Source organism: Octopus bimaculoides, chromosome 9, assembly GCF_046866305.1.
Source record: "Octopus bimaculoides isolate indiv1 chromosome 9, ASM4686630v1, whole genome shotgun sequence".
NCBI lineage: Eukaryota > Metazoa > Mollusca > Cephalopoda > Octopoda > Octopodidae > Octopus > Octopus bimaculoides.
The window spans coordinates 7,399,854-7,417,849 of record NC_142936.1 but is presented as its reverse complement, the minus strand read 5'-3'; the positions used below and the strand labels follow the sequence as shown (position 1 = coordinate 7,417,849).

Here is a 17,996-nt window from a genome sequence, read left to right as displayed (position 1 = left end):
AAACACAAAAACAAGCATACACAGGACATGCGTAAGCTCGCACGGAATGAAGCCAGTATGCTCCGCTGGATGTGTAATGTCAGTGTGCATACCCGTCAGAGTGTAAGTATCTTGAGAGAAAAGCTGAACATAAGAAGCATCAGTTGTGGTGTGCAAGAGAGACGATTGCGCTGGTATGGACATGTGGTGAAAATGGATGAGGATAGCTGCGTGAAAAAGTGCCACACCCTAACAGTTGAGGGAACCCGTGGAAGAGGTAGGCCCAGGAAGACCTGGGCTGAGGTGGTGAGGCAAGACCTTCGAACATTGGGCCTCACCGAGGCGATGACTACTGACCGAGACCTTTGGAAATGTGCTGTGCGTGAGAAGACCCGGCAAGCCAAGTGAGATCGTTGCCAGTGCCCCTGGATTGGCTCTTGTGCGGGTGGCACATGGGATGCACCATTTGGAGCGTGGCCGTTGCCAGTCCTGCCTGACCGGCCTTCATAGGATTTTCGAGCGAGATCGTTGCCAGTGCCCCTGGACTGGCTCTTGTGCGGGTGGCACATAAAAGACACCATTTTGAGCGTGGCCGTTGCCAGTACCGCCTGACTGGCCCTCGTGCGGGTGACACGTAAAAGCACCCACTACACTCTCTGAGTGGTTGGCGTTAGGAAGGGCATCCAGCTGTAGAAACTCTGCCAAATTAGATTGGAGCCTGGTGTTTCCATCCGGTTTCACCAGTCCTCAGTCAAATCTTCCAACCCATGCTAGCATGGAAAGCGGACGTTAAACGATGATGATGATGTTATTTCCGAAGTCCCTGCCTGAGATTGAACTCGGAATCCAAGGGTTAGCAGCCCACGCTCTTATTCACTACGCTATATGCCCATAGGCAATTATAGAGTGAATTTTGGGGCTTATAAACATAATATTTTATCTTTTCTTAATACTAGTTTCCATATTACATTCATAATTGCACTAAGTCTGTTTAGGAGGTCATTGTGCCCAAGTATATGTGCTGCCTCTTTTATTAACATCAGCAAAAAAAAAATAAAAATTTAGGAATGAGAACAGAGTACCCCTTTAGTCAAATAAAGGGTCAGGTTCGAAATTCCACCAGGACACCTGATGAAGGCTGGAGAATACATCAGCCGAAACATTGTTGTAACAACAAACAAGGTGAGGACACATATATGTAAAGAACGTACATAATTCTTCATCTCAAAAATATAGAATAGTGCTTATTTTATGTTTTACCATTCCATATTTAGGTTGCAACAATTGATTCGACCGGTCAATGTATGCAAGGCTGCAATGACTGTGCCTTTGATTATCAAGGAAATCTTTGGATTACAGCTCCAGCAGGAGATATTGCACCAGCACCATACAGGCGATCAACGGAGGTAAGTAATCTTTCCGTTATATGTACCACTCGACCTGCTAGAAATAGCATTCAAATCTTCTTCAACTAGCTTAACCCTTTCGTTACTGTATTTATTTTGAGATGCTCTGTGTTTCTTTCAATTAATTTTAAATATAACAAAGAATTTAGTAAAATAACTTCGTTACCATTAAGCTAGTGTTAGGAACATGAATTGTGACTAATGTTTGGTGGAAGATTTTAATTTAAAACTTATGGAAACAAGACATTTGTACTCAGAGCCAGAGCTGGTTTCAGCCAGGTTGGTAAGTGAAGGGTTAAAATTAAAAATGAATGCTATGTAAACTTATGTAGTTCTAGATACACCGTGTTTGAAAATCAGATGGGATAGTCACAACAGGAACACCTTAAATAGTCAATGTGCTGAATAGAAATCTGGTATATGCAGTATTAAATTAAAATAATCGTCTCTGTGCCATACTTAATGTATATATACCATTGATAGGCCAGTTACTGTGGTGTTTGTCCTGAGATAACATCTCCTATTGACGAGCTTTGTTGAAAACAATATCGAAGGGAGACGAAAAACGTCACAGCAGCAACCAGCAAGAATACCAGACGCATTCTGGTATTTTAAGTAATATGTCAATACTCCAGTACATTTGTTATATGCTCAATGTTTCCACCTATTTTGCAGGAACCATTTGGCAGTGTCTACTGCTACACAGATGGAGAAATGATTAAAATTGACACAGGTCTAAAGTTTCCCAATGGAATTGCAGTCTTACATCTGAACGATGGACGACCTCAGAAGTTGATTGTAGCAGAAACTCCGACGAAACTTCTCTGGAGTTATGACATTGAAGCTCCAGGATGTGTTTCAAATAAGAAAGTCTGGGCTACTATACCAGGTAAAGTTTCCACTCTTTATTCTTGTATGGTTGTTTATTATTACTATTATTGTTGTTATTTTAAAAAGGATTGACGTAACTCTTTACAAAGGTAAACAAGGTGCAGGAGTGGCTGTGTGGTACGTAGCTTGCTTACCAACCACATGGTTCTGGGTTCAGTCCCACTGTGTGGCACCTTGGGCAAGTGTCTTTTACTATAGCCTCGGGCCGACCAAAGCCTTGTGAGTGGATTTGGTAGACGGAAACTGAAAGAAGCCCGTCGTATATATATATATATGTGTGTGTGTTTGTGTTTGTCCCCCCAACATCGCTTGACAACCGATACTGGTGTTTGCATCCCTGTAACTTAGCGGTTCGGCAAAAGAGACCGATAGAGTAAGTACTAGGCTTACAAAGAATAAGTCCTGGGGTCGATTTGCTTGACTAAAGGCGGTGCTCCAGCATGGCCGCAGTCAAATGACTGAAACGAGTAAAAGAGAGAGAGTATACGACTGGCTTCTTTGAATTACAGGCACAACAGAAACAGGAAGTAAGAGTGAGAGAAAGTCGTGGTAGAAGAGTACAGCAGGGTTCGCCACCATCCCCTGCCGGAGCCTCAGGTGTTTTCGCTCAATAAACACTCACAACGCCTGGTCTGGGAATCGAAACTGCGAGTCCGCTGCCCTAACCACTGGGCCATTGTGCCTCCACAATAATAAAAGCATCTAAATATGAAACATCATGAAAATTGTTCAAACAGGAGTCCTTCTTGAGCGACACCATTTTCCCAAATGAATAAATAAATTTGGATATTAAGTATTTATGGAATTTTGAATTACTGTCAGGTGACTTTTGGTCAATCTTGTAAATCTGAATCATCTTTCCTTCCTCTATAAATAGGTGATCACGAGGGTGGTGCAGACGGCATGGACTTTGATGACGACAACAACCTGCTTGTAGCCAACTGGGGCAGTGGTCACATAGAAGTATTCAACTCAAAAGGTGGAAATCCTATCCAAAGAATCAAATGTCCTTTTGTAAAACCAAGCAACATTCATTTCGAGCCACGTTCCAAAACTTTGTATGTCACAGAACATGAAAACAATGCTGTTTGGAAATTTGACTGGCATCGAAATGGTAAAATGCAATACTGTGAAATGAACAATTTCTAAACTACAAAAAAGAAAAAAAGTTAAAAAAAAAAGAAGGTTCTTTTACATTCCTTATAAGAATTATTTACAAATTTCAAGACAACGATGCAGCTGGGAGTTTCATCTCAGATTTAACTGTGTCAATATTGAGTTTCGTTATTCGTTTTCCCCAACAACCTTTCTTTATATTGATACTTTAGGTACATTTTTATGATGAACGTGTATATGCATACAAAAGTGTGTTGGTGTGCAGCAATAAAATAAAAAAAACTTGTTAAAAAAATTAAGTGCAATAAATAAGCTAAATTTGAGGTTTGCACTACACAGAGATAGAAGTACAAGTCATATGATCGGGCTTTTTTTTTTTTTTTTTAAATAAATTTTGTGCCTATACCTGTTATTTAGTCCCAGGTGAGCCCAAACTGGGTAGATCTATGATCAAATACATTCTATCCCTTGACCACATTAATAATGTGTCCTTCCTTTTTTAAGATTGTACAGTGTGATTTGAAACTTTTTGTGAACTATTTTTAGCAGGTCAAGTCACCATATGCAGGCTCCCCTCATTGGTTTGGTATCTATAACTATCTCGGTTCTATAAGCTTGGGAATCCACTAGAATATCTATGAAGCAGTGTAACAGGTTTGGATCCCACAAGCAAATTTCATTCCCATCCTTAGGTTGTATCTCTTTCTTACAATGCCATCATCATCATCGTTTAGCGTCCACTTTCCATGCTAGCATGGGTTGGACGATTTGACTGGGGACTGGTGAACCAGATGGCTTCACCAGGCTCCAATCTGATCTGGCAGAGTTTAATGCTACAATCTTGAAATTAATTTCAAAGTTAAATACTAATTGCTGCCAGTTTTGTCTTTTCTAATTAAAATAGTTTAACAACGCTATTTCTAAATCCAGTGTTCATTAATTAATTGCTAATGTTTTCGTTTTAAAAAATTTTATCAATGGAAAAGACATTAATTCTCAGACTCAGAATTTCTAAAATTTAGAAATAAACATCCTGTCAAGTATTGAATATAAAATACAATTGGAATTGAACCCATCTCCCTAGTATAACTTTACCTTTCCGATGTAATATATAAACATCAGATCAGTTGTTTAATCTAGAAGAGAAGAATCTTTGCTATCATTAAAGGTAAAAATAACTTTCTTCTACAAAAGTGACAGAAAAGATGGGAAAATCTGATAAAAAAAAAATTTTAATATTGAACTAAGGTTCCTGACAATGTCTAGTTTGGTGCTTCCTGTTTCTACTTCCAAATTATTTCAGAGTTAGGAAAAAATAAATACCAGTAATATACTGAAGTTGTATTAATCATTGCAGTAAAGTGTACGATGGCAAAACAGTAAAGTGCTAGTCTTGTTTAGTTTGAGCTGTTCTGGTCAAGTCCAGGTTTTGAATGAAAATATTTCTGGAAATGATTTTGCGTCTGATATCCCTGGAGTTTGTAAAATTCAAATGAAAGAAATATGCCCTTCTGTGTACTTAGGTTTGTCATGGGCCCCAGGACTCGTGAGGCTAGCGCTTAATCCAGTTTCCATAGCATGTAACTGACATTGCAACATTCCCAAAGAATGATATGAGATGCTGGTCGGTCACAGGGTAAACTTCCCGGCTATTGTTGGAATTCACTTACAGCTGAATGAAACTGGAACAACATGAAATAAAATGTTTTGTTCAAGAACACAACACACGGTCCAGTCCGGGGAATTGAAACCACGATCATATGATCATGTGTGCAAACCCTGCCACCACACACCACTGAGCCACATAGCTTCACAGTATAAAAAAAAACTGGCCTCACACCAAGTCAAAAGAAATTATTGTACAGTGCTGTGCAGTATGGAACAAGAGGAAATTAAATGTGCAGGTTCTTTCCCACTCTTGCTTAAAGGTAATCCAATTGCCTTCACATTTATTGTTAATTCTTCAACAAAAAGAAAAGAATGACTGTTACACACCATAACCGTTTCATTGTTTTGTTTTTTAATAGGAAATTTTTTATTCCTGTTATTATTATTCTAATGGATATTTTGTACTGTGATTTTCAAATGAAATATTTTTAAAGAATGGAAAGTGAATAAAATTCTAAAACAAAAAGTTAAATGGACTTAAAATCATTTTTGTCTCGATCCTCTATTATTCACCCCTTAGCATTTAAACCAGCCCAAAGATTCCATTTGTTTAATGTTCAAAGTGGTCAGATCCAGCCTCTCATACCTACCCTACAATGTCATTTTGAAAATAAACAATCACAGCTGGATGCCCTTCCTAACACCAACCACCCACCCACCCAGCAGGTGGGTGGTTGCCATGTAAAAAGCACTCTGTCCACACTGCTGGGTGGTTGGTGTCAGGAAGGGCATCCAGCTGTAAAAATCATGCCAAAACAGACATACAAGTCTGGTGCAGGATCCTGCCTTGGCAGCTCCTGTCAAACCATCCAACCCATACCAGCATGGAAGGAGGATGTTAAACGATGATGACGACGATGACCATCACCATCTCAGAGCTATGAGATAATGCATGATTAATTAAAGAAAAACATGTAAATAAAGTAGGATCTATTTTAAAACGGGGGCCACATTTTTCATTAATGTTTTACGTAGTGTTTTTGGTACCGAAAGACTTTCAAACTTCGTATACTTATCTATTTTGTGTTATAGAACAGAAAAATATTTTTGTATTCAAATTTATTTCATGTAAAAAAATTGTCTTATTTCGATAATTTCAACCAATCACTGACAAGTATTCAGTTGTTTACATTTACTCCTTTGGCTGATTAAGCGATGTAAAGCGTATTTAATCTCCATACCTTCGTTTTATTTGGGTTAGGGTTAATTGTTTCAGAATTGTTTGTTTATGTAGTCGGCACTTAATGTATATCGGCTGAATGGACGTCAGTGATTGGTTGAAATTACAGAAATACGACAACTTTAACATGGAATAATTTATGGATTTCTTTTTTTTTTTAAGAAGACTAAGAGAAAAAGATGTTTTATATGACACATTCTACCAGTGTTCCAAGTTTCAAAGTGTTTCGTTAATGAAAAATGTGGTCCCCGTTTTAAAAAAGATCCATAAAGTAATCTGAATGCTAAAGGGTTAAAGGATTGTATGCATATAAGTATGTATGTCTGCATACAATAATGTTGTGTCATCTTTTGGGTTCGGGACAGCATTTTCTAAAAGATTCAATCAAACGTTGATGCCATTCTGCTTTGGTCTTCAACTTTCATAAAACTGGTTTTCGTGATGTATAAATCTTCTGTGCATTTTGCGTTGAAGCACGTGCATATTTCAGTAACATACTGCTTACATCTAGTTTCCCAGTCTCCAGGTCCCTAAAACAGAAGAAAAAAACAAACAACGTAGCAGAAAAATAAGTAAAAACAAAGAAAAATGGGTGCAGGAGTGGCTGTGTGGTGAGAGGCTTGCTTCCCAACCACATGGTATCAGGTTCAGTTCCACTGCGTGGCACCTTGGGCAAGTGTCTTCTACTATAGCCTCGGGCCGACCGAAGCCTTGTGAGTGGATTTGGTAGATGGAAACTGAAAGAAGCCCGTCGTATATATATATATATATATATAAATATGTATATGTGTGTGTATATGTTTGTCCTACACACAAGGTGACAGCCAGATAACTGGTAACTGATGAGTCTATAACCATTAGGGGTTTGAAGAGCAAAGATCAGATTGCCCTACTACATGTAGAGGCAACCATTTTTTTTTTTTCAAGAAGCAGGCTGCATGAAACATGGATCATCATCATCATTTATCGTCTGTTTTCCATGCTGGCATGGGTTGGATGGTTTAACCAGAGCCGGCAAGCTGCACTAGTTTCCAGTCTGATTTAGTTTGGTTTCTACAGCTGGATGCCCTTCCTAAGGTCAACCACTTTACACAGTGAGCTGGGTGCTTCTAAGTGGCACTGGTGCCACTAATCATCATCATCATCGTTTAACGTCCGCCTTCCATGCTTGCATGGGTTGGACGATTTGACTGAGGACTAGTGAACCAGATGGCTACACCAGGCTCCAATCTGGTTTGGCAGAGTTTCTACAGCTGGATGCCCTTCCTAATGCCAACCACTCCAAGAGTGTAGTGGGTGCTTTTACATGCCACCGGCGCGAAGGCCAGTCAGGAGGTACTGGCAACAGCCACGCTCAAAATGGTGTATTTTACGTGCCACCTGCACAGGAGCCAGTCCAGCAGCACTGGTAACGACCTTGCTCAAATGTTTTTTCACGTGCCACCGGCACAAGTGCCAGTAATTCAAAATAATTTTTCGTTACACATGCAACTCAGAAGGTCTGTAGTTTGTCCATAACTGCTCCACTATGAAAATAAATAAGGCCATATTGTCCCTCAGCAATAAAATGAAGAGCATTAAGATTTGAAAAGTAACCGGTCAAAGACATCATAGTTTTTTTCCATTTGATAAAATAAGAAATAATATTTTTCAATCAAGGGGCAGAGGATGGCACACAGTTGACTTACGTAAGATAAGGTGTAATTTCATCCAGGGTCCATTTTCCACGAGCTTGAAATAATATTGAAAACCTGCATAAAGAAGCAAAAATTAATTTTATTTTATTTATCATCATCATTATCATTTAATGTCTATTGTCCAATTAAATTATAAAAACTAATTGAAAATATGAACTTACCGTTCTGCCAAATCTTCAGGTAAGTCTTCTGCAGAGAAGTACCATATAACCTCTGGTTTTGATTCCCTACTCACTAAAGCTATACCCTGTATAGTGACAAAAAATTGAAAATTTAAAAGATTTTTTTAAAAATCCATGCAAAAAATGTACTAGAAAGCAGAATGAGACTATTGGGCACTGCTGTTTGGGCGCTGACAACTTGGCATGACTGACTGGACATTCAAAATGTTTTGGGCAACAGGACATTTTGGCATTGGAGACAAACATATGCACATGCATGTGCAAAAAGAAACACAAACAGATTGAGAGAGGGAGAGAGAGAGAAAGAGAGAGAGGGTGGAGGGAGGAAGAGAGACATTACAAGTTATTAATTGAACACTTTATTATGCATACCTGGATGCTTTTTTTCATGCTCTTGGCACTAGTGATGCCACCAAGCAGCTTCCAAGACAGAAAAAGAACTGGGGACTAAGGAAAAAGAGTGTTTGAGATGGGGAGATGGCCCTATGATAGAGGGACAAGCATACACTTCTTGCTATGGAGGAGAAATATGGGTACCCCACATTAAAAGGGGTAGGTGGGAGAAGTTGAGAAATAGATGAAGAACCTAATGATAAAGCGCCAGAGCGAACTCTGAGAATGGTATCAAAGACATAAATGCGAGCAACTAAGATGGAGACACTGATTTATATATATATATATATATATATATATATATATATATATAACATAGCAGTGCTGGATTAGCCATTAAACGAAATAAGCATGTGCTTAGGGGATCAGGAGAAGAAGAGGGCAACACAGAAATGATAAATGGTTTACAGCACAAAAGAAATCACCTTAAACTTGCTGAAATAATTATCTGGGATGCCTTTATTTCTGCTAAGTGCAGATGTGTTACCTAAGATTAATTTTGAGGAGGCTGCGGTCTTGTAAATTATTACAATTTATGTGAGCAAGGAAAACTTGATGATGATAAGGATGACAGCAATGACAACAGTGATGATGATGATGACGACGGAAATCATGTGACTTACTTCGGTCTGTCTTAGGTTGGTTGTCATCCCTTCTGGAACACACTGCTTCCAGACTTCCAAGAACTCAGCCAAGTTGAACTGAGAAAAAACAAAAAGAAAAGTATACAATCACACAATCACTTAATTTGCGTGTGTGTGTGATAAGAAATCAGTTTAAAATACATTACCTTCCCAGCATTCCTTAGTGTCAGCTCAGCGAAGAAGGCACAGACTTTATCTTCACTCAATTTATAAAGCTTTCCTGAAAGAATGAGAAAACAAAATTTACAAATTGATAAACAATTACAGCCCTGAGATGTTGATGACAAGATTGTTAATGTTTACAATGACATTATAGGATAGGTGTGAGAGGCCAGATCTGGCCAGTCTGAACATAAAAAAAGGTAGAATACTTGGGTTTACTTTTTAGAATGACAATGCTGCTTTATGTTGTTGTAACAGCCTAGAAATAACATTGAAATTTCCCTCAAATTACATCCTACAATCTTCAAGGAAACATTATCTAATGTGATCCTAGATATACCATGTCTAAAAAACAAAAGAGACAAAACGTTCATGGCTGGGGTGCCATTTGATCCTGTATCTGCTCGATCAGTTGACCCGGGGTTAGAAATAATATACTGGCACGAGAGTCAAATTGTTCAATTTGCTAGAAATGATAACCAAATCACTCCTTCCCAAATTTGCTTGCAAGATATTGGTCAGCCCAGGGATAACAGTAGAAGACATTTGCCCGAGGTGCCATGCAATGGGATTGAACACAAAACCACATAGCCATGCCATCGCCTATATATAAATACCTCAATTACAAAGAATAAAATGCAAAAAAAAAAAAAACAAAAAAAAAAAAACAAGTAAAGACTGAGTCTCACCTGTTACACCATCAACTTCATCAGTATAGCACTTGAGAACATGTTCAATGACACATCTTTTGAAATGAAACAGAAAAAAGTTAGAAAAAGCATCAAACCATTTATGTCAACTTATGCAGATAAAACGGTTGGAATCAACCCTGAAAAGGTTCGTATCAAGTTAAAATTAGTTGATTCATGTCAAGTCATGTTTAATATCATCATCATCATTGTTTAATGTCCGTTTTCCATGCTGGCATGGGTTGGATGGTTTGACTGGGGACTGGCAAGCCAGTAGGCTGCACCAGGCTCCAATCTGATCTGTCAAGGTTTCTATAGCTGGATGCCCTCCGAGAGTGTAGTGTGTGCTTTTTATGTGCCACCGGCACAGGAGCCAGTCAGGTGGGCCTGGCATTGATCACGTTCGGATAGTGCTTTTTACGTGCCACTGGCACAGGAGCCAGTCAGGCAGCACTGGCATTGACCAACGCTTGAATAGTACTTATTATTTATTACTTATTAAGTTGACAATACAGCCTCAAACGCAGTTTTCTGACTTGCTACCTCTGGTCAAACTGCCCACCCCATGCCAAACATTGGAGGACAATCATTAAATAATAATGATGATGATGATGATTATGATGATAAGCACAAGGTCAGAAATTTGAGAGAAGTAGAATCGAGTAAAATGAACCTCAGTTTGTTGTTAGTAATTTATTTTATCAACCCAAGAAAGATAAAATGAAAAGCTGACATTGGTAGGGTTTGAACTCAGAAAGTGAAGAGTGAAACAAAATATTGTGTGGCTTTCTGTTCGCCACTCTAGCAAATAACTCCTACTGACCTAAGATAAAGTTCCTCAAGTATTTGACAGCAAGCATCCAATGGAACTCCAGAATCCATCCAGCCGTCTTCCTCTTCACTCAGCTGTAAGATGTGGGAAAGAACCTGACTTTTGAAATCAAAGTCAAGCATGCGCCAATAACCTGCTCAAAAGAAAACAAAAAAGAAACTAATAAATACATTTTGTTGTGTTTGGGGAGAGTCATTCCCCTTTAGTGCCTTATTATTTAACACACTCACCAGTAAAGTTTCCATTCATTTACTTATTTATTTTTCTAAAATTTTTGTTGCGTCTTGCAGCCTTTTCAATAGTCGTTGTTTCAACACACAAACTCATTTTATTTTTCTTCAATGCCCCCTTGGATCTTTCCCCCCCCCCCCCAAGGGGTGGGTGGAGTACCACCCACTCTGGGAACCACTGTTTTATGTGAGAGAGACTGTTACTCACATATAGGTTTAGCTACCAGAGACACTGCTCCAGCTGAACTGAAAACTGCAAGGATACTACGCATGGTCAGCTTTAACTGAAGGAGGCCCTAGGTAGCATGTGATCCATGTTCACCATGTCAGGCAAAGGTCAAATGCAAAAGTATTGTTTTTTTTTTTTCACCTATATCAGATGAGCTGAACATGGATCACATGCAATATACTGCAATATTACACAAAGATATAAGGCTGCGAGCTGGCAGAAACGTTAGCATGCCGGGCAAAATGCTTAGCGGCATTTCATCTGTCTATGTTCTGAGTTCAAATTCCGCCAAGGTTGACTTTGCCTTTCAGGGTTGATAAATTAAATACCAGTTGCATACTGGAGTCAATCTAATCGACTAGCCCCCTCCCCAAAAGTTTTGGGCCTTGTACCTAGAGTAGAAAAGATTATTATTATCATTAAGGTGGCGAGCTGGCAGAAACGTTAGCACACCAGGTGAGATGCTTAGCAGTATTTTGTCAGCCTTTACGTTCTGAGTTCAAATTCCAGTAAGGTCAACTTTGCCTTTCATCCTTCCAGGGTCAATAAATTAAGTACCAGTTGCGCACTGGGGTCAATCTAATCTACTGGCCCCGTCTCCGCCAAAATTTCGGGACTTGTGCCTAGAGTAGAAAAGGATATTACACAAAGGTATATATTTATATTCAGCAAATATGGGAAAAAATGCTTTTTGAGTTGTTACCCAAAAGACCTGAGCTCTTGATAGATGTTCTCTTCAGGGTGGAGAACGACTTCTACTTGTACCCTCTAACAAACACTGACACTGTACAAGAAAAACTGTAAGAAAAAGCAGTTATCCTGCAGCCTGAGACCCTTAATCCACTGAAAGCATCCAGGGATCAAGTTATGATGTGAAACCAAGTGATACATCTGTTCCACAATCACCAGAATTATAGTTCAATAATGTTCATTCTATGATAGACACACTGCAAAAATATGAAGAACAACAACTACTTACCGTTTATAAAACAAATATTTAACTTTTTCAACCCTGCAAACAGCTCTTTCTCACTAGCCTGGACAATATCAAGCAGGTCCTCTGTGGTGTACTGTAATGTGGAAAGAAATATTTTGTTGTCAAACAGATCTTCCATATACTTTATCTTTTGTCTGAAACATGGCAAGTTTCTATCAATACTAGACAACTCATAATCCATTGGGTTTCCTAGCAACGGAGTTTTGTTTTGTGGGTTTTGTTTGCTTTTCTATGTTAATTTACATGCTTTGAACAAAGGGGACATTGAAATCACACGTAAATGGACCCTTTTCCCAGAAAAGGAAAGTTATTTATTGCATGCCCTGCTACCACCTAACAGACATTCGTGGTCCTTTATTACAAACAGTTGTTACATGGTAGCAGGGCGTGCTAGAAATAGCAGCCAAATCTTTGGAAACCTATGGAAAAAAGCTATTTCACATGGAGGTTACAAACAGGTGTCTTGTGAAATATTTACAATATTGTTAAAGTCATTTTCAAATATTTTGCCCATCATAATGTGTCTAATGGAAAGGTTAGAGTTTCTTCCCTTTCAGGGTTAAGTTATTTTTGGAGTATTTTCCCATTATGCACCATTTTGGATATTTATACCCCCAAAACCCTGAATATCTCAACTACTGGTCGGATTTACACAACTTGTTTTATATTCACATTTCAGGGGCACTTTACTTTCAAGGTATTTTCTCATTATGTGCCAGTTTGGCTGTGTAACATTGCAAGCAAGCAAGATTGAACTTCACTTTTAATGTATTATAGATTTACTGGTCTTAATTTCTTCTTTTGGTTGTTTAGGTCATTGGATTATTGACCCCAGTACTAATTTTAAGTCTGGTATTTATTTTGTTGGTCTCTTTTGCCAAGTTGCCGAGTCAAAGGGATATAAACAAACCAACATAGGTTATCAAGTGGGGATGAGGTGGACATACATTCCTATCAGAATTTTCTAATTTTGATACAGGATGAAATGTATTTGATGCACAGATTAATAAACTTTATTGATCAATTATCATTTCATTTGTGTTTTCTGTAGGTACAGGAGTGGTTGTGTGGTAAGTAGCTTGCTTACCAACCACATGGTTCTGGGTGGTACCAAAACAGCTGTGCCAGAACGTCTCATACACATATGCTACATATGTTCTCTCTCTCTCTCTTTGTGTGTGTTTCTCTCTCTCTCTCTCTCTCTCTCTCACACACACACACAGATATTTATATTAAACTGGGTGTCAAAATCCACCTTTTTGCCCTGGTGTGCTTCATCATCTTCACACTCCTGACCGCTGTAAATATTTTCTTCCAACACATGTCGCAGTTTTTCCAGTTTCGCTCTGCAGGGTTTCATCTCATAGTAAGTCTTTAATGAAGAAACAACCTGTAGAACATAACATTGACAAATGAATAAAGATTAAAGATTAACCCATTAATGCATAGCATGCAAGAAAAATTACTATTACTTGTTTCGTACGTGTGTACAGTTGGTTTATTTCTATGCAGTGCCTGCTTACTTATACAGCACTGGGAAGTTTACTTACCATGCAATAGTAATTTTTCCTGCATCCATTTTTCTGGATGCTATGAGTTACAAGATTATTGTCGCTGCAAACAGATTTATAAACTCATAGAATTAGGTGATCACCTATACATATTATCTTTTCTACTCTAGGCACAAGGCCAGTCGATTAGATCGACCCCAGTACGCAACTGGTACTTAATTTATCAACCCTGAAAGGATGAAAGGCAAAGTCGACCTTGGTGGAATTTGAACTCAGAATGTAACAGCAGACGAAATACCGTTAAGCATTTCGGCGGGCATGCTAACATTTCTGTCAGCTATGCATTAATGGATTAGAAGATTATTGTTGTACATTATTTACATTTGACGGATATTTGTCCTCATCTTGTTTGTTGTTAACACAACGTTTCGGCTAATATACCCTCCAGCCTTCAGCAGGTGTCTTGGGGAAATTTCAAACCTGGGTTCTCATTCCTAAGGTATTTTTCAATGTTATTATTATTATTATTATTATTGTTCAGGTCACTGCTTGGAATCGAACTAGGAATCTTGGGGTTAGTAGCCTGCCTTCTTAGCCACTATGCCATATTTTAATGTCCACTTTTCTATGGTTGTCTAGGTCAGGTGGAGTTTCTTGAGACTGCCCACTTCCCTTCCAGCTGAGAGGTCTTTGTCTTGCAGGTGCTGGTGCCATGTAAAATGCACTCGTGCTGGTGCCACATGATACATGTTCATGCTGGTGCCATATGAAATGCACTCATGCCAGTGCCGCATAAAATGTACTTATGCTGGTAGCACATAAGAAAGCACCCAGTGTCCTTTGTAAAGTGGTTGGCATTAGGAAGGGCCTCCAGCCATAGAAACCATACCAAGTAGGCAACTGGAGCCTGGCCAGCTCCTGTCAAAACCGTCCAACCCATGCCAGCATGGAAAACAGATGCTAAACGATGATGATGATATATATATATTTCATCATCATGATCATCATTTAACGTCTGCTTTTGATGCTGGCATGGGTTGGACGGTTTGACTGGAACTGGTAAGCTGGAAGGCTGCACTAAATTCCAGTCTGTTTTTGGTTGGTTTCTACGGTTGGATGCCCTTCCTAATGCCAACCTCTCTGAGAGTGTAATGTGTGCTTTTTATGTGACACTTGACTTGGGGGTATATTAGCCGAAGCATTGTGTTAACAACAAACAAGATGAGGACAAATATCCGTCAAATGTAAATAATGTACATAATTCCTCGTCTCTTAAATATAGAACTATATTAATAATAATATTGATGGTAACTAATCTTCAGTATTCAGAAGTTTTAGTCTGCCTTTCACACAGGAAATAAAACCAAAGACAAATGAACAAAGAATTTACCTGAAGATGATTTATAGTTAATTCTCCATCAGAAGCCAGATTCTCGGTGACACAGTCTGGCAAGATGAGTAAAGAATTGGAGGTTTCTGCTTCTTTTAGTTCATACGTCTTCTCTTTTGTACAGAGTACAGCTCCATCTGCTTTGTCACCACGGATAACAACACTAAGGGTAAAAGAGAAGGAGTAGTAATAAAGGGTCAAGCATAAAATTTAGAAGGGAAATTACAATGGAGCATTGGAAACCAATATAATACTATCACAATAGTAATACTTGGCGACTCCACTAAAGCTGGTGCCATGTAAAAAAAAACACCTGTGCTGGAGCCATGTAAAAAGCAGCCAGTACACTCTGTAAAGTGGTTGGTGTTGGTAGGGGCACGTCCAGCTGTAGAAACTTGCAAAAACAGACAATTGAAGCCTGGTGCAGCTCTCTGGCATGACCTGCTCCTGTCAAACCATCCAATCCAAGCCAGGATGGAAAACAGACAGTAAATGAACCCTCATCATCATCACCAGCTTGACTGGCACCTGTGCTGGTGGCACATAAAAACGCACCATTCAAGCGTGGTCGATGCCAGTGGCACATAAAAAGCACCCACTACTCTCTTGGAGTGGTTGGCATTAAGAAGGGCATCCAGCTGTAGAAACCTTGCCAGATCAGTGGAGCTTGGTGCAGCATCCTGATTTGCCAGTCTTAAGTAAAACCGTCCAACACATGCCAGCATGGAAAACGGACGTTAAACAATGATGATGATGATGATGATAGTCATCAGGTGCTGGTATGGTTGAGTGATAAGAAGCTTGTTTCCCAACCACATAGTTTTAGGTTCGGTCCTACAGCATGGCACTTTGAGCAAGTGTCTTCTGCTATAGCAGTGGGCTGACCAAAACCTTGTGAATGAATTTGGTAGATGGAAACTGAAAGAAGCCCATCGTATGTATGTATGTGTGTTTTACTTCTTTGACATCACGTGATGGCTGTAACCAAGTGTCACTGTCATGCAACTGGTGTCTTTCATATCTAAGCTGCGATAAAGATATGTTTAGGCCATGGAGAAACAAATTCCATCTGACCCAGACAACAAACACAGTAAAATAGTTGTTATAATGATGATCTTGTAGAAAATATTAAAAAAACTATAAAACCGCAGAATTGAAATAAAATGCAATGATACTCACTGCTGTCCTTCAACAAGGGAGTCCATGATGGACGCATCGATTTCCAAAAGTTTGAGGTTCTCATTCTCAAGACTCTCAGAGAAGTTGATACATTGTACAAATGGTTTAAATTCAGATGGTTGTATTTTAGCATAATTTAAAACCTTTTTGACTTCTTCAGCAGTTCTGTAAATATAATAATAAAATAAAGAAAAAACACAAAACGGTAAGAAAAGAATCAACGATATTTCTGTCACTGCAGAGATGGCCATTGCTGTGTGGCTGAAAAGTTATCTTCCCAACTATGTGGTCTCAGGTTTAGTCCTACTGTATGCCATCTTGGGCAATTCTACCATAGCCCTAGGGTCAATGTATAGTGCTTAAAAGTACAGAAATAACAGTCTACTATTAATAATTCTGTGCTTTTTAGCACCATAACTATACAGGATGCCTTGCTAATTGTAATTGAACCATACTCGATGACTGGCACCTGCACCAGTGACTTTTCCATGTCACCAGCACTGACAGGGACACCAAGCAGCTTGCAAAACAAAACCCCTCAACTGGGGGAGGGGAGTAGTATTGAGCAGGGGTCATGGTATTATGCCAGTTGAGGGATTTAAGTTAAAGAGGGGATAGACATGGGTGTCTTGTTATGATGGAAAGAAATATATATATATATATATATATATATAAACGGCAGTGCATCAGCATGGCCGCAGCTCTAAGCTGAAATTATAATATATATATATATATATATATATATATATATACGACGGGCTTCTTTCAGTTTCCGCCTACCAAATCCACTCAGATTTGGCACACAGTTTCCGTTTGCCAAACCCACCCGCAAAGCTTTGGTCGGTCTTGGGGCTATAGCAGAAGAACGACACTTGCCCAAGGTACCACGTAGTGGGAATGAACCTGAAACCATGTGGTTGTAAAGCAAGCTTCTTATCTACACAGCCACGCCTGTGAAATACGTAAACAAAATAAATGCCTCGTTTTTAACTCGTTATTATTTTGCGTTCTTTCTTGTAAAAACAAGACTTTGGAAGAAACTAAGGATAATAGAATCGAAGCTCATAACAAACACCGAAAGAGCTGGGAATTAACGAAGACGAAGTGAAAAAAGATACAATGAATGAGAGAAAAGTTCGAGACTAACCTTAAGTCAATGCCACCAGCATTTGTTTGACCAGCCATATTTCCCGCACTTTTATTTATTTATTTAGAATAATTACTTATTCAGATAGAAATGTTCGCATCTAAAATAAGATTGAATCTGAGCTAATTTTTATAATTATATATAAAGATAGTATTTAATATTTTATAAAAACATATTTTTTGGAGAAAAATGAGTTAAGCAAATTCGAAAATATCTACAGCATCGTCAATTCTACGGATGCTCATCTGAATCTGCGAATTTTTTGTTTAGTATCTCTATAAAAGTGTTCTCCATTGACTTTGTTTCCTCATAACTTTCAGAAAAAGGTTATTTTGTTTTTTTAAGGAAATATTTTACAAATACTTTTCAGAGTGTGTAGATTGTAATTATATCAGAATTTAAGGTGAAAAAATAAAGGCAAAAAATTGGTGACGCATATACCTACATATTGACATACATCACATAACAAATGAG

The 17,996-nt window shown here is 38.7% G+C and overlaps 2 protein-coding genes across 4 annotated transcripts in view; one reads left to right on the top strand and one right to left on the bottom strand.

Moving 5' to 3' along the window:
* LOC106867998 (diisopropyl-fluorophosphatase) overlaps nucleotides 1–5,532 on the top strand; it is a 21,050-nt gene extending 15,518 nt beyond the window's left edge. Inside the window, exons 3-5 of the mRNA XM_014913085.3 lie at nucleotides 1,254–1,385; nucleotides 2,061–2,274; nucleotides 3,154–5,532. Of these exons, the coding sequence (XP_014768571.1) occupies nucleotides 1,254–1,385; nucleotides 2,061–2,274; nucleotides 3,154–3,425 (618 nt within the window). The 3' untranslated portion in view covers nucleotides 3,426–5,532. The remainder of the gene's footprint in view (nucleotides 1–1,253; nucleotides 1,386–2,060; nucleotides 2,275–3,153) is intronic.
* Nucleotides 4,273–17,996, bottom strand: LOC106868004 (sister chromatid cohesion protein DCC1). 3 transcript variants are annotated; one of them, XR_016243022.1, is made up of 13 exons: nucleotides 17,523–17,654; nucleotides 16,376–16,540; nucleotides 15,197–15,359; nucleotides 13,551–13,685; nucleotides 12,278–12,368; nucleotides 10,831–10,972; nucleotides 10,008–10,063; nucleotides 9,303–9,376; nucleotides 9,136–9,213; nucleotides 8,099–8,184; nucleotides 7,929–7,991; nucleotides 5,812–6,770; nucleotides 4,273–5,693 (listed from the first exon to the last, which is right to left on the bottom strand). XR_016243022.1 is itself a non-coding variant. In XM_014913094.3 (12 exons), the coding sequence occupies exons 1-12, from the start codon at nucleotides 17,558–17,560 to the stop codon at nucleotides 6,662–6,664; spliced, it is 1,200 nt and encodes a 399-aa protein (XP_014768580.1). In that variant the 5' UTR covers nucleotides 17,561–17,654; the 3' UTR covers nucleotides 4,273–6,661. The 3 variants fall into 3 exon arrangements, 2 of the variants coding, with proteins under 2 accessions (XP_014768580.1, XP_089213194.1); XM_014913094.3 differs by having other exon boundaries at nucleotides 4,273–6,770; XM_089357068.1 differs by lacking the exon at nucleotides 17,523–17,654 and adding an exon at nucleotides 17,968–17,996 and having other exon boundaries at nucleotides 5,390–6,770.

Bases quoted from the DNA above. Each gene is read 5' to 3' on its own strand.
- LOC106868004 (XM_014913094.3), bottom strand. From the start codon at position 17,560: ATGGCTGGTCAAACAAATGCTGGTGGCATTGACTTAAG. The intron at 15,360-16,375 runs GTGAGTATCATT...TTTTACCCTTAG, and splicing joins TCCCTTGTTGAAGGACAGCA to TGTTGTTATCCGTGGTGACA. The intron at 12,369-13,550 runs GTGGATTTTGAC...TCCACATTACAG, and splicing joins AAGCACACCAGGGCAAAAAG to TACACCACAGAGGACCTGCT.